This window comes from Oryx dammah, unplaced genomic scaffold (assembly GCF_014754425.2).
Source record: "Oryx dammah isolate SB20612 unplaced genomic scaffold, SCBI_Odam_1.1 HiC_scaffold_12, whole genome shotgun sequence".
Lineage (NCBI taxonomy): Eukaryota > Metazoa > Chordata > Mammalia > Artiodactyla > Bovidae > Oryx > Oryx dammah.
Window position 1 is genome coordinate 4,404,598 of NW_024070196.1, and position 15,263 is coordinate 4,419,860.

General features: G+C 40.0%; 1 protein-coding gene across 8 annotated transcripts in view; it reads right to left on the reverse strand.

The window, feature by feature from the left end:
• Positions 1–1,238: 1,238 nt before the first annotated feature.
• Positions 1,239–15,263, reverse strand: part of TRIM2 (tripartite motif containing 2) — a 126,451-nt gene continuing 112,426 nt past the window's right edge. For 4 of the 8 annotated variants that reach the window (XM_040251426.1, XM_040251425.1, XM_040251431.1 and 1 more), the window contains exons 9-12: positions 11,916–12,084; positions 10,779–10,849; positions 6,522–6,662; positions 1,239–5,438 (exon numbers count right to left, since the gene is read on the reverse strand). In XM_040251426.1, the coding sequence (XP_040107360.1) occupies positions 5,286–5,438; positions 6,522–6,662; positions 10,779–10,849; positions 11,916–12,084 (534 nt within the window). In that variant the 3' untranslated portion in view covers positions 1,239–5,285. Of the gene's footprint in view, positions 5,439–6,521; positions 6,663–10,778; positions 10,850–11,903; positions 12,085–15,263 lie in introns of all 8 variants that reach the window. The other 4 variants (XM_040251424.1, XM_040251423.1, XM_040251428.1 and 1 more) reach the window with 1 other exon arrangement.

The window sequence follows — 15,263 nt, forward strand, 5'->3', positions numbered from 1 at the left end:
GTGGCAAGAACTGGCCCCACCTACCAGTTATATTACACCAGCTCTGGGACCCGTGTGTCCTGCAGCCAGACCCCAGGACCAAGCTCCCTCACAGACCAATTACCATTACCAAAATGAATCAGTTAAAAAACAAAACCCAAAAAACCCCCAAACCTCCCAACAACCAAAAGTCCAGGACCAGATGGCTTTACAGGTGAATTCTACCAAACATTTAGAGAATGTTCTAAAAATTATTCCAAAATATTGCAGAAGAAGAAAAGCTTTCTGAACTCATGGTACAAGGCCAGCAGCATCCTGAAACCAAAACCAGACAAAGATTTCACAAAAGAAGAAAATTATAGGTCAATCTCACTTCCTGCCTGGAGAATTTCATGGACAGAGGAGCCTGGTGGGCTACAGTCCATGGGGTCGCGATGAGTCAGACACAACTAAAGCAACTTAAAGTGTATGCATTACTGAGGAACACAGGTGCAAAAATCCTCAACAAAGTATTAGCAAGCTGAATTTAAGCATACATTGAAAGAACCATACACCGTGATCAAGTGGGATTTATCCCAAGGCTGCAAGGATGGTTCAACATCCACAAATCAAGAACAGAAATTATATAATGATCTCAACAGGTGCAGACAGCTTATGACAAAAATCAACATCAATTTATAATAAAAACTCTCAACAAAATGGGTATAGAGGGGCTCTACCTCAACATATCAAAGACTATATGTGGTAAGCCCACAGCTAACATTATACTTAATATGCTCAACAGTGGAAAGTTGAAAGCGTTTCCTCAAAGATCAGGGAAAAAAGCAAAGATGACTGCTCTGATCACTTTTATTCAACACAGTATTGGGTAGCCATAGCAGTCAGACCAGAAAAAGGAATAAAAGGAATCCAAACTGGAAAGAGGTAATTAAAAGCGTCACTGTTTGCAGGCCACACGATGCCAGAACACAGACCATCTTCAAGACGCCACCACAAAAGTACCAGCACTAACAACTTAATTCAGTAAAGCCGCAGGGCACAAAACTAACATACAGAAATCTGCTGCATTTCTAGATACCAACAACAGACTATCAGAAAGAGAACCTAAGAAAACCATCCCATTAACTAAACCTTTTCTCACTAGTATGAACAGTTTGATTAAGGTATTGATATCTTCCACGTGTTCTAGAAGGTATCTTCACTTTCCTTCACTGAGAGAGAGAACGACAGGTTAAATAAATGAACGTTCAGCCTAGAAATGGAGAAAACAAGCTTTATTATAATGATTTGAGATTTTGTGCATGGTAAAGATATACACATGAATCTTGTTTCTCCTATGTTTCAAGACAGAATTAATTTAAAGATTTATTGTAGACTAAAGCATCCAAAATACTGTGGTACGTATGTAGCTACGAACATACAAACACTTTGATGCACAGCGTTTATTCTCTTCTTTAAATAGGCAGTCAGCATTTTGATTCATAAAAGAACAATCGATGAGAATGTATCAGTACCAATGTCAAAGAGCGCAAGATTTAGTGTTCTATACACAAAATATATGAAACAGACCTATAAAGATGGAATGTACAAAATTTTAAAAGAAAAAAAAAAAGGAAACAAAACTCCCTCATACTCATACATAGGATTAAAAGGCTATAGAACTGAAAATGATATAAAGAATTCTAAGAATATACTCTTGATGACCGAACATTCCCATGTCATAAAGCAAAAACATTTTAAGGCTGTGTTGCTTTCAAAAGTTATTGGAAGTGCTGTACATTCATTGGGACAACATAGCCAATTTATTCATCTATCTTAGAATATTAATAGCTTCCATACATTCTCCACAAACAGACTATACAATCACTGCCACACAATTCATCTTCAGAAAGTTTAAGATTAACATCATGATTTGTAGCTTACTGTCACTTAAAACAAAACAAAAAATTATTTATTTATACCAAACAAATCTTTAATGGGCACTTAGTTTCCTTTATGGCAATGCTAGATTCCTAGTTATCAAAAATATTAAAATAACTGTAAGTTTAAAACCCTGTAACATTTACAGAATGCAACAATATCACGACTTTCAATTTTAAGCAAAATTAAACAATGTTTGCAGCAAATACCTTCAATTTTATCTTACCTGGAAATGTCTTACTTTTAAATTATTAAACTAAAAATATTCCTCCCTTTTTCAGAAGCTGGTGAATAAGGAGGATACCGTACAGTTCAAATATACATAAAGATTTTTTCCATCTGAAGTAATCTGCAGATTACCTGATGTTTATTTGCTATTTCCTCCAATTAACTTAGGTATTACCAAAGCATTTATGTGACCCCTTTAGCGTTAAGGATCCATAGACACTTGCTAGCATACTGCTATTCCAGTTAACTCCCTTAGTACATACCCTGTATATTTAGTAGTAGAAGCAAGTGTATTCTAGTTGCATGGACCTGTTAGTATTTATTTGCCTCAAATCTAGTCAAAGAGTAAATTAAAAGAAGGTAACCTGGGGACTTTAGTTACCAGAGACTAAAATTTGGTCAAGATACGAAGAACCTTTTTTTTTTTTTTTAATGGCTAAGCGTCATAAAGGCTTTTTATTCATGTGTTTCTAAGTGGTCAAGTGACTCCACCCACCTCCCCATGTCCAGCAGGGGAGGTCTGTATTGGAGATACAGTTACTAATATCTGTAACTGAGGAGGGGATGCACTGTCACCGACCATTACATTCTAACTGGCAACATTTTGCCATAAGTGCCCAGGGGAAATTTGAATGGGTAGTTTTTCAGTGCTACTTATCATGAATGTATGACAGGTTCTGTACACATGACAAACAGAAATCAAACAATAATGGTAGAACAGAAACAAAAAGTCACTTATTTTAATATCCTTCTCAGTTTACTAGAAACCATTTAGAATGTGACAAAACTCCATTTAAATCTTGTCTATTCATCCTATCAGCAGCACTTTTCCCCCTAAAATATGCTTACCAAGAAATACAGTAAATGCACATATGTATCCAAATTTGAAATGTTATCTATACTTTAGCATATGCGATTGTATATATTTTGGGGAAATATAGTGTTTCCTGGAGTGCCCGTAGCATGTTTTAGGAACAGGTAGTGGGACAGGTCTGAATCAAAGTATCTCTTCTTTTATTCCAGTTTTGTTCCAATATTGACATGTAAAAAAATCAGCTTTGTGTTCCTTCTATTAAGATACCCAGTCTAATACGTTATGATGGCTGGTTAATTTCTAAATTCACAAGTATAATTTGAATGTGCAAAAAACCCCTTTAAGTAAACAAGCCTTAAGATCCATGGCCTATGACAGAGTCTACAGAGGAAGCTACTTTCACTGGTGAAAATAAACTGAAATTAATTTAACCAGTTTAAAACCTTTCCTTTAAAACATTTCAGGAATTATCGAGTCTAGCTTATCTTTTATGCAGAAGGTTAGTTAATGGTAAAATGACATTCCCACCCTAGAGTGTAAGCTCCAAAGGGGCAGGGGGCTTTGTTTTATCCATTACTTTCTCCCCAGTGCCTTAAATAGCCTCTGGCACCCAGGAAATGCTCATTAAACATCAGTGTTTAAATTCAAAGACTCATTTCACCACTGACTTTAGGAAAAAAGAAACATCACATTCACATAGTTATACATGTGGGAAATGTTTTTTTATAGTACAGTTTTAAGGTGCTTTCAGGGAAAAAGGTCCCCAAGTCATTATCGAAAATGCCAAACACAACATCCTATTTGGTAGAACTGAGTAGAAAATCAAACAGTGGAAATACACCACATCTTATTTTACAGAATCAGATTTGACTAAATTATTCTTACCATTTCTCAAAATGCATTTATACTTAAATGTAAATCAAGTTCAACTTTGTTTCTTTCGACCTGTTTTTCGTTTTATTTTTGAAAGCACAGAAGGCCATTTTCTGACTAGCAGTCAGCCGATACCAGCATTCCTGGAAAATGGCAAAAATGAAATCTGCTTTAGGGCTTGCTGTATGAGGACGGCTTTAAACGGTGCAGTTTTGAGGAATGTGCTGAAGCTGCTTCTGTCTTTCAGAGTGCTGCCTATTTCAATACACCAAAGGTTCAGCTAAATATATATATATGATACATTCTACCTTACCCTAATCATGTACACATAGTCCTTTAATGCCTACTAGTCATTAGACAATGATAAATAACCATAACATGCCCTTACCTGTAATGCTCTCGCGATAACACGACTTTGGTAACACTTGCTTTCTAAGGGGAAACCACTGATCAATCAATCACATGCCTTTGGTTGACACCATCCGTCCTCCAAAGGGCTGCTTATGGCTCTCTGTCCTAGGACACTGGTGTCCTACTACATGTGCTGACATTTTGCAAGAGGTAAAGCTTTCGCATTCGTGAAGTGGAAGAGGAGAGACACGTGTGAGAACACGGCACAGAAAATGTGACTGACTTTTCCTTGATTACATTCCAGTGCATTAACCTGGAGTTAAAGGGGCCGTTGGTTTACCAAAAGGTAACATTACTGTTGTAAAATGCCTTTCAAAGTATCAGGAATTTCAGGCTTCCCTGAAATTGAACTGAAAATGAACTTTGTTTTTAGATACAAGGTGAGCAGGAGAGAGGTGAAAAGAACACATGAAGATCTTTGATCAAACTCAGAAAGGGTGGGAGATTTGCATTGATTTTTTAAGTGCTAAACTCAAGAGGCTTGCTAATCCCAGCTGGGAGGATTTTGTAAGACAGCTTTCGTTTTTTCCCAAAGTAATGTTATATGTGGTTACTGATAAACAAAAAATGTCACAAGAGTAATATCTACTGTAAAAGTGAGGTTAGAAGATCCCCTGGGTCTTGTGACCAAGGTTAAATAAAGTATATAACTATAACAGATTTTGTTTTCATCTTGTTTTTGGAAGCTCTGCACAAAAGCTATCACTCACAGGATTAACAAATGCCTTTAAATATTCTAGTTGTTTTTTTAATGCTTGTTTGATTTGCAAAATTAAACTACATAAATCCCTGTCCTATGTGCCATAGTTCACAGGTGTAAAACTTTGCAGTTTTTATAGATTCAGTAGAAGAGATTTCTTTTTTTTTTAACTCTAAACATGGATTATGGAAATCAGATATGCAGTTTTTAAGGAAATTGTTACATTCAGAAATAACCTTGGAAAGTTCACCGACGATTCCTTCTAGCAAGAAAAGTCTAGTATCATCTGGTCCTGCGTCAGGAAATCCATTCCAGTTTATGGTGTAAGATCTTTGTAAGGGGGTGTCCAGTCGCCCACTGTTACTGTAAGTACCGGTAGACCTTGAAACAGTGGTTTCCAGAGTCTGCAACCACCACGTGGCCGTCTGAAGTTAGGGCCAGGCCCTGGGGGCCATAGAGTGGATCAGCAGACGTGTTAATGTAGGACAAAAACGACCCACTTCCATCAAAAACCTGTAAACATAAAGTCAGAGTGTGACAGAAGTTAGAGTAACAACAGGAAGAAGCTGGGATTAGGAAACCTCTGATGCTGACGTTTCTCACCTGGAAGCACGGGTGGAGCCCTCAGGCTTGTTTAGGCTGCACTCATCCATAGCCTCTCCCTCCGCTCACCCTCCCCTCTCACTCTCTGTGCCCCAGGGGCATGGACAAGGCACGCACCCCCGGCCAGAGGAGCTCACTTACAAGCTCACAGAGGTCCCATGTGAGGGGGACGGCTCTGGATGGGGCCTGAAGAACAAACCACCCTTCTGTCTCACTCTGAGCTTTCACTTCCCCCCATCCAGCCTCACTATCTTCTTTTATTCCCAAGCACAAGAGGGAAAAATTGGCAACTAGACCACAGAAGAATGTCCTGAGTCAATGTGCATCAAGAAAATGGAGATTTTTTTTTCATTTTCAGAAAAGAGTAAGTTATACCAAGTCAATGGTTCAACACGTACATTTGGACAGAAAGTGGTCATTCTTGGTCAGTAAGCTTCTGCTATGACGAAATAAAAAAAACTCTTTCCCTTCCCAGGCCCAGACTGCTTTCTTCTGGCCTTTCTCTTTAGCTTATAGGGTGTTTTAAAAGGCAGGTGTTATGAGGGCCACGGTGCAAACAGCTGGGCATCTGTGGCCCTATACAGCCTGCCTCCTCACTGTAGCCCCCTGTCTGCTTCTGGCTTCCCATCAGATATAGAACACCTTTTTCAAAAGTAGATGTCCACTGGGATAATTAAGCAAGATAAATACCCTGGAGAAATTAAAGTATACAGTGTTACATTTAAAGTCTTGACCCCTTTCCTGAGAAGAGGACATCCATGATCAGATTCCACTGCCGAACACTGCTGCTCTCAGAGCGACTTGGGATGCTCCCTGCTTTGCCCAGAGCACCCTGGGTTGACTTGTTTCTATTCCACCTTCCTTAGTTTGGCACTTCTGGTTAGACTATTTACAGCCTAATTACCTAACCAATGAACAAATGGAACACATTCCAGTTTGGGGGACTTCACTTTCAACAAACAGCGATCACTCTAAACAAATAAACCCATCTACCTGGATCCTGCTGTTCCCCCAGTCGGCTACAATGATGTTTCCATTTGAATCCACCGCTACGCCTGTGGGAGCATTAAACTGCCCGTTTCCTTCTCCATTTGAGCCAAACTTCAACATGAATTCGCCTTCCTGATTAAACACCTGTATGAGATATTTTAAAATTATTTTAAACTAAAATAGTTAAGCAAACATTCTGGTCTTTAAAAAATATCTGAGCAGGTTATTTAAGACATTCTTCAAAAAGGAGGAGTTTACAAACTAGACCCCACGTATCACTTGTGGTTCCCAAATTTACTATCTAAATCTGATTTACTATTTGTTAAACCACTTCTTTTTCTAGCTTATATTTGGTTGTACTACCATGTGAAAAACACTTTTGTTATAAATTATCAGAAATATACAAATATAAGGTAGTATGAGTAAGTAGAGGTGTAATTTCCAAACACATTATTCTTTCTGCATTCAAATAAATACCTAATTTCAAGAATAGGAATTGTATTTCTAACAGGATGGACAATTGCTCAAAGTTGAATCAGAAAGTAAGAGCTTTTTGTTAGGCCAGATATTCAGAATTTACTACCATTTTACTACATCAACATAACAAGAAATGCGGCTAGGACCACACGTTTATAGCAAGGAAAATCCAAGTGAGTACGTGTGTGCATGTGGGTGTGATGGCAGCAACTGAGGAAGAAGAAGATGGCTTTTTAAAATAGATTTTCTCATAATATGTTAGTTAGAATAGATAGCCATAAGCTTTGATGAATACAGCCCATGAGAGAAGGAGGATGATGGAAGAGGGAGCTAAACAAAACTGCAGAATTCTCAAAGTCTCTAACATCTGATACGGCCAAGCATTAGACTATTGTGCTTAATTAAATATTCTTGGTTTTTCCAGTGGTCATGTATGCATGTGAGAGTTGGACTGTGAAGAAGGCTGAGCGCCGAAGAATTGATGCTTTTGAATTGTGGTGTTGGAGAAGACTCTTGAGAGTCCCGTGGACTGCAAGGAGAGCCAACCAGTTCATTCTGAAGGAGATCAACCCTGGGATTTCTTTGGAAGGAATGATGCTAAAGCTGAAACTCCAGTACTTTGGCCACCTCATGCGAAGAGTTGACTCATTGGAAAAGACTCTGATGCTGGGAGGGATTGGGGGCAGGAGGAGAAGGGGATGACAGAGGATGAGATGGCTGGATGGCATCTACAAAATAGATAATCAACAAGGGTCTAATGTAGCACAGCGAATGCTACTCAATATTCTGTAAAAAACTAAATGGGAAAAGAACCTGAAAAAGAAAAGATGTGTACGTATAAGAGATGTCTGTATATGTATAACCAAACAACCTTGCTGTACACCTGACGCTCATGCAATGTTGTAAATCACAATGTTGTTGTGGTTTAGCTGCTAAGTCATGTCCGACTCTTTGCGACCCCATGGACTATATAGCCCACTGGACTCCTGTCCGTGGGATTTCCCAGGCAAGATTATTAGAGTGGGATTTCCTTTTTCAGGGGATCTTCCTGACCCAGGGATCAAACCTGTGTCTTTGGCTGGGCAGGGGGATTCTTTACCATTGGGTCCTATACTCCAATACAAAAGAAAAAAGAAAAAAAAAAAGCTATACAAATAATCATTTTGTTTGCTTATCTCTCTAAGTACGTTTTCCTTGACATAATTTGAACAGCTTACATGCTTCTGCTCCATTCTGAAATTACGAAGAAGGCTAATTTAATCTTGTTTTGCAATGAGGAAAATGTATATAGTGAAGGTAGCTAAAGAACCAATTAGCCCACTTGTTACCCCTGACCTATAGTTCAGGTTTTTATGTTTACCAACAGAGAAGTGACTCGAATCAAGAATTCTTGTTAACTGCCAATGTTATATGAAGAAAAAAAGCCCAACTATTCCATAAAAGCTACATGACAACAATTGTCAAAGAGAAGAGAAAAATCAAAATGACTGGGATTTTTTCCCTCTAGATGAGAGAAAAGTTGAGTTTAAATAACTAAACTGCCTCTACAGTACTGAAAACCTGAAATGTTTTCACAATTTTAATGACTTCCAATTTCTCATATTTTCTCTTTTTCCCACCTAAAATGTCATTTAATTATTTATAACTTATTCAGATGAAAGCATACTAAGAGGCAGAAGTATGAGCTGAAATCATTTTTATAGTTTTCTTTTTTGATAAATTTTTACTGTAAATTTTTATGATTTTGATGATAGTCCTTTTCTGATTTCAAAATTCTGTTCACCTCAACACCACCTCCACTTGGAAGTCTTCCCTGACAGTCTTAATTATGGAAATCTTCTTTTTTCTGGATATTTAGAGAATTTTACGTGTACCTATTCTTTTTGTATTTTTTGGCCGTTCAGTCCTGACCGGGGATTGAACTCGTGCCCTGCACTGGAAGCGGAATCTTAACCACTGGACCACCAGTGCAGTCCCTATATGTACTCATTCTTAAAAAAGGCATTTGTTGCTCTCTGCCTTGCATTTTGGCTACTTACATATGTTTTCTTTCCTCCTACAGTGTTAGGCAGGACTGGTAAATAGGAATCCTCCCACTCACAGAGGCCAGCTGGCTCACATAGTTGCCTCGAGCAAAGGGAAAGGAAAGGCTCTGAGCCCCAGCTGTGCTCAGTGGAAAAGGGCAGCCTGGTCACCGTCACGTCTTCTGCTGGGGGTGGTGGCACCTAGGCCCGGCCTTGCTGGCCCTGGCACCACTGAGACCTACATGGGTTTCCTTCTTGTTGAGTGCACAACGGTTAAATGAAGGGCCACTCTGTACAGAGAGTGGAGGGTAGGGGGTGGCATGATGGCCCACGTTGTCCTTTCCGAGTTATGCTCGTCCACAGGACTGTGACAGCCCCCTGGGAGAACGGCCACAGGCTGAGGCTCTGCTGCCACTTTGCTGTGTGAGTCCCTCATTCTCCAAAGACCTTCCCACCGTCCTCTTCCTCTTCGCAAGCCTGGGCGGTGTGTGTGTATGTGGAGGAGGGGACGGACAGACTGCCACTCAGGCAGCGACTCTGGAGAGACCCAGGAGGAAGCAGCCTTTTAAGGAAGCAGCAACGGTGGGCATCCTTCCCCTCAGCCTACTCCCGGAACCACGGCCCACTGTGCTTCCGTCTCTGCACGGGGACGTGGCGCCCATCTCCAAAGCACGAGGCCTTTCCATTTATCTACCCAGCTTCAAGACACCTTCTTCCAGGAAGAGCTGGGAAAAGCAGCAGTGAAGAGCGTTCCTTTGGGTTAGAATCCTATCCCTATCTAGCTCTTCCAGTCATCCACGCTGGCAGACTGATGTTTAGATTTGAGTGCTCAATGGTTGTCTCTAAGTGCAAACTTTACTCACTGGCTTCCCCTATGCTGTCTTCTTACCCTCCCTCACATCTGCAATGCCTGACTTTAAAACATTTAAGTGAGCTTACTTACAAGGAGAACTTAATATTACTCCTAGGATCAGTGCAAACCTGTATCACTTGATGTAAACAGAAGGTAACCCTAAAAACAGATAAAGAACTCTGAAAGGAAAAGTGTCTGCCAGGGCACTGCCCAGGCCACCCGACACGGCCTTCAAGAGGAGCACACATTACACTCGGAGAAGCTTGGTCTAGAATGCTAGCAAGCGTTTTCTCGTTCCTGTGAGTGAGTGAGACTCTGGTTTTGAACCACTCTATTTTCTCCTGATTTGCTCCTAATAGAGGTCAAATCTTTCTCCCCACTCTACCTAGTAAGAAAGATGTACTACAGTGTTTGGGGGAGGGGTGGGGAGCACCAAGTGTGTGAAAGGATGTATGAAGGACACTATGGACGGATGCCAGGGCTATTCCCTCCCCAAATCTGTTGTGGCAGCAGAGTTCTAATATCTACTTTTGTTTGTAAGGTCCTAGGTGCAGAAAACTGAAAAAAGTCATCTGTTTTATCAAATAGCCACAAAACATTAAGCTTCAGAAAGTTCTGCCTCTCTAAGTTCAAGCAATTGCTTGTTCAAATTTAATTTTCAAGTCATCTCCATTTACACCAGTTTCAAATTAAGAACCTTATTGCCACAATGTTTTGTTCACTTTTCTGACTCTGCAAAGTCTGTGTGTCCAAACTAAAACCTGCATCTTTTAGGAGAAGCAAAGATCTACTCTTTTAGGTTACATCCCCTATCCTGTGAGTATACACAAGTCTCGTGTTTTCTCCCAGACTGATTCCTGCATTAAAGCAGTTAAAAGTTAACAACAATTGATGGGTTTATGGTACCTTGACAGAATGATTATGGAAATCTGTAACAATAATCTCATTATTGCTATTTACAGCTGCGAAATGCGGACCTGAAATAAAAATAAGAAAAAAACATGTGATAACCATAACAACGAAAATGATTACAACAACACAGTAGTTACAGAACTTCATATATTAACTTAGTTATTTAAGAAAAAACAAAGAACTACAGACTCGGTTCTTAAAAGGTCATTCAGCCAGACCTCTGGCTTCAGATAACACAGATTCGATAGCATTCTACACTTGCGGCTGTCTACTCTGCTTTCTTCCAAATCAAGCTGACTGTTCCAGCAGCCCTCATGGAGTGGAATGAGCAGTAAGCATCAGAATTCCTTCTCCAAACCACCATCTGAAAGTCACCTCTGCCAGCTTCCCTGACAGTCACACAGGGCCCTCAGCTCCCACCGAAGAGAGACATGGTAAGTCTTGGGAGCACCGAGGGAAAACTATCCAGCGTGTAATAATTTTTTTTCAAGTAGCTCAGAAACCCACACTTTATAATTTGGGGCGACATTCAGAATTTGGCAGAACTGGAGACAAAGCAGAAAGAAAGATTATGCAAATTAATGTGAAACGCCGAAAGCATCCTTCTCAAAAGAAAGTAATCAACTGTTTTCAGCCTCTTCTTGCAGATGTAAAAAAAAAAAACGAAATAAGCCTGTGACTGCAAAGTGGCACACCAAAGAGAAAAGTAAAGGAAACTGCCTTCTCTGTGTTGAGCAAATATTTTACACTCCTGCTCTCATATAATCACTTAGGTGAAAAATATTCTCATTCAGAAACTTTTAAATAAAGCAACAGTGAGGTGGAAACAGGAGGCTCTCCATAGTTTCTCAAACATTTTCATTTAAAAACTATTTTACTCAATGTTAACATCTGAAGATTAGACTTCTGAGTTGCCACCAGTAAAGCCACACACGGGCTGCAGTAGCACTTACTGCGGGGAAAGTCACTGAGAAGCATCTAACCATGCTTTCGCTTAGATCCATCCCCAGCGTCTTTCCCAAAGCCGGCAAACACACTGGGGATGAGGCGTCTTCAACATGCTCCAACATCATGCAACTGTGAGCAGAAGAAGCATAAAAAAGGGGGTTTACATATTACCATCGAGTGTACCTGCAAACTGCCTGTCCCCATTGCCTCGGCTACCAAACCTGGTGACTATTTTCCCGTTCGGCTGGAAGATGAAGACGCAGCACGCTTTGTTATCCACCACGATGATGTGCCCGTTGCGGTCCACAGACACTCCTTTGGGCCCCATCAACTTTCCTGATCCGATTTTCGTCTGTCAGAAACAAGTGCAGAAAGGAAGGTGAAAGCGTGGCAGAGCATGAAGATGGATGAGGGTGTCAGCAAACGCTGACCTGGCTGTTCAAACAGGTGCATGGCTACTCACGGGCCACAATTATCTGTCTTGAAAATGGTCTTTTCCACATCCATTATCTGTTACTGATATTTATATGCAATCATTTTTTTAAGGAATCACCACCAAAAATGTTCTAGAATCCCCTTAACCGGAGTCACAATTCCTCTGTAAGGAGGCAGTTTGGTGGAGCAAGAGACCACTGGATTAGGAGTGGGAAGACCGTCTCATGCTTGTCGCTCGCTTTGTGTCCATTTTGCTAAAGCATTTGCCATCGCACACATTAAATTTTTTCCTTAAGTTTTAGATTCTTAAATATTATAAATGTCAAAAAGTGACCTTAATCACTTCCACTGCTACTTCTGGAATATGTATACAGTAAAATAAATTAAGTATTTAGTGTAGAGTACAGCACATATTAGACAGTCTTTAAAAGGAAGCAGTCACTGTCTTTATTAAATAACATAATTAATATCTAAATGGCCAGGCATCTGCCGTTGAACTAGAGCTCCACCCAGGTGGGAATCATGTCTGTTTCATCCAGCACTGTGTACTCAGAGCCTAGCACACTTCCTGGTGCCTAACAAGTACTCAGCAAATATTTACTCAATATATTAACTTGAAAAGTCTAGCATTATTGTAGGGTAACTCATGATGATTAAATGGTTCCAGTCTTTGTAGTATTTTTAAATGGGATAAAAGCATTAGATTTCTATAAAACATATACCATATGTATTTAAGACCTTACTTTTCCGAGTATAGTGTGTGTATCAATGCCTGTTTGTTGTAAGATGCCTGTCTTAAATCTTCAGTTTAATACTTTGTTTCCTAGAGTACTTATAAAGATGGGCTTTATTCATTTGCCCATTTATTTATAATTCCATAAACGCTGATCAGCGCCCAGTGCGTGCCGTGTGGTAGAGTTAGAAACAGCGCCTGCCCTCAGCGACACCTCAGCTGCAGTGTCTACTGTGCCCTTTGGCACGTGCCTAGTGTCAAGGGTTAACTTGATTTGGGAGAATTCAAGGCTGTCTCAGAAGCCACGTGGAACAATACCCCAGTGATACAGGTCACACAGACAAGGGAGGAGAAGGCGCATCCGAGGTGAGGGAGCAGTGGGAAAGGGCCTGGGAGGGGACAGGGAGGCAAGAACCACAGTGCTCGCTGGCACCAGGCTGGGAAATGTCAGCGGAAGCAGAGCTCTCTGTGCTTTAATGAAAACCTTCAGATACTGAAAAAGGCAAGGTGCGGAACAGTACCCCACCTGTATTAAATATGTGTTTACATGCATACACATTCCTGGAAGAGAAACTAAGAAATCACATAGAGTCTATGTGATACAAAGTGGTATTAACAGTGGCAGGAAAAACCCTTTTTCATTTTATTCTCTCCTCTGTAGACTTATTTGAAAAATCTATTTGCATATACTAGATGTTAACTTAAAAACTTAAACTCTGAAAAACATTACATCCTCAAAGGTTCTGTTTTAGACCCCTTATTTTCCCTTTCTCTGTTAGTACCATTCTGATAGGAATATAACATAAGCTTCGCATGTAACTTAAAGTCTGCTAGTAGCCACATCAAAAAGAAAGAAGCAACAGGGAAAATTCATTTTAATTATGTACTTATTTAACCTGATATACAGTAAGTCCCCTACATATGAACAGGTTCCATTCCAAGAGCACAGTCATATATCCAACAAAGTTAGCCGAGGTACCCAACTAATACAATCGGCCATATCGTACTGAAATAAAATTGGATGCATTGTAATAGGTTTATAGTACTTTTCACACAAATAATACATTAAAAAAAATAAAGAAAACATTTCTAATCTTACAGTACAGTACCTTGAAAACTATAGGAGTACAGTAAAGAGCTGGTGCTTCTCAGCAATACCAACTACATCACCATTGCTTTTATGCCTATTTCTGACATCCTGGGCTTGAAATAAAGATACTGTACTATTGTACTCTATGATGTACACAAAAGCACAACTTGCAGAGGCTGCACACAGGCAACAGTGTGCGCCAGACATGCTGGGAGCACACGTTCACATCTTGGAAGTTTGCAACTTAAAGGTTCATATGTAGAGAACTCACTATATCCAGAAGTTACCATTTCAATAAGTAATCAATATAACAATTAATAATGAACTAGTTTACATTCTTTGGGGGGGACTAAATCTTTGAAATCCAATGTATATTTTACACTCACGGTACAACTCAATCAGATCAGTCCCCTTTCAAGAATTCACAAGTGGCTTGTGGCTACTACGTTGGACAGGTCGACTCTATACACTTCTAAAACCTCATTTATGCTATGGCATCAGCTTTCACTGCCACGTGTAAGATTCTCAAATCCGTATCTTTAGCCATGGCTGATTTTACCTCAAACTCAACCAACGTCAAACCATTTAAAAAAAACAAAAAGAGATTAAAAAAAACACCCCAAACTAGCACCTCTGAATTTCCTAATTTCCTTTATGACACCAGTTTGTCCAGTCACTTAGCATCACATTTTCAGAGCAAAGTTCATTCTGTCACCATTTTGAACTTCAGTTTCCTCATCTACAAAATGGCAGCGATGACATTTGCCTCCTGGGTCGTGCAGATTCTGGAGGATAAAGGAAAGTGTCAGACACACTCTCCTTCTCTCCCACTCTCTTCAGTTGGTATTATACCTGACGGGCAGGATTGTCCTCTGTCCCCACAGAGACATGAAGATACGTGCAGAGAGAAATGGAGAGAGGGAGATGGGGCTCCCCACCGTGGAGGTTCAGTCTTAGCGCTGTGCTCCAAGTTGCTTCAGTCATGATCAGCTCAGACCCCATGGACTGCAGAGGAGCATGGGATTCTCCAGGAAAGAATACTGGAGTGGGTTGCCATGTAGGATTTTTCATTCTTGTACGTTTATAAATTACTGAGATTCAGTTCTGATCTCTTTAGAACAAAGAGATACAGTTATTCAGAAAGGAAATACTGGCATTCTTACAAGGGAATCTGTTGGTTAATTCAATTCTGGTGTTTGCAATCTAGCTCAAAGACTAGACTATAACATAAGAGCTTGCAAAAAAATTTGTATACTTTCATGTCTGAATGGAA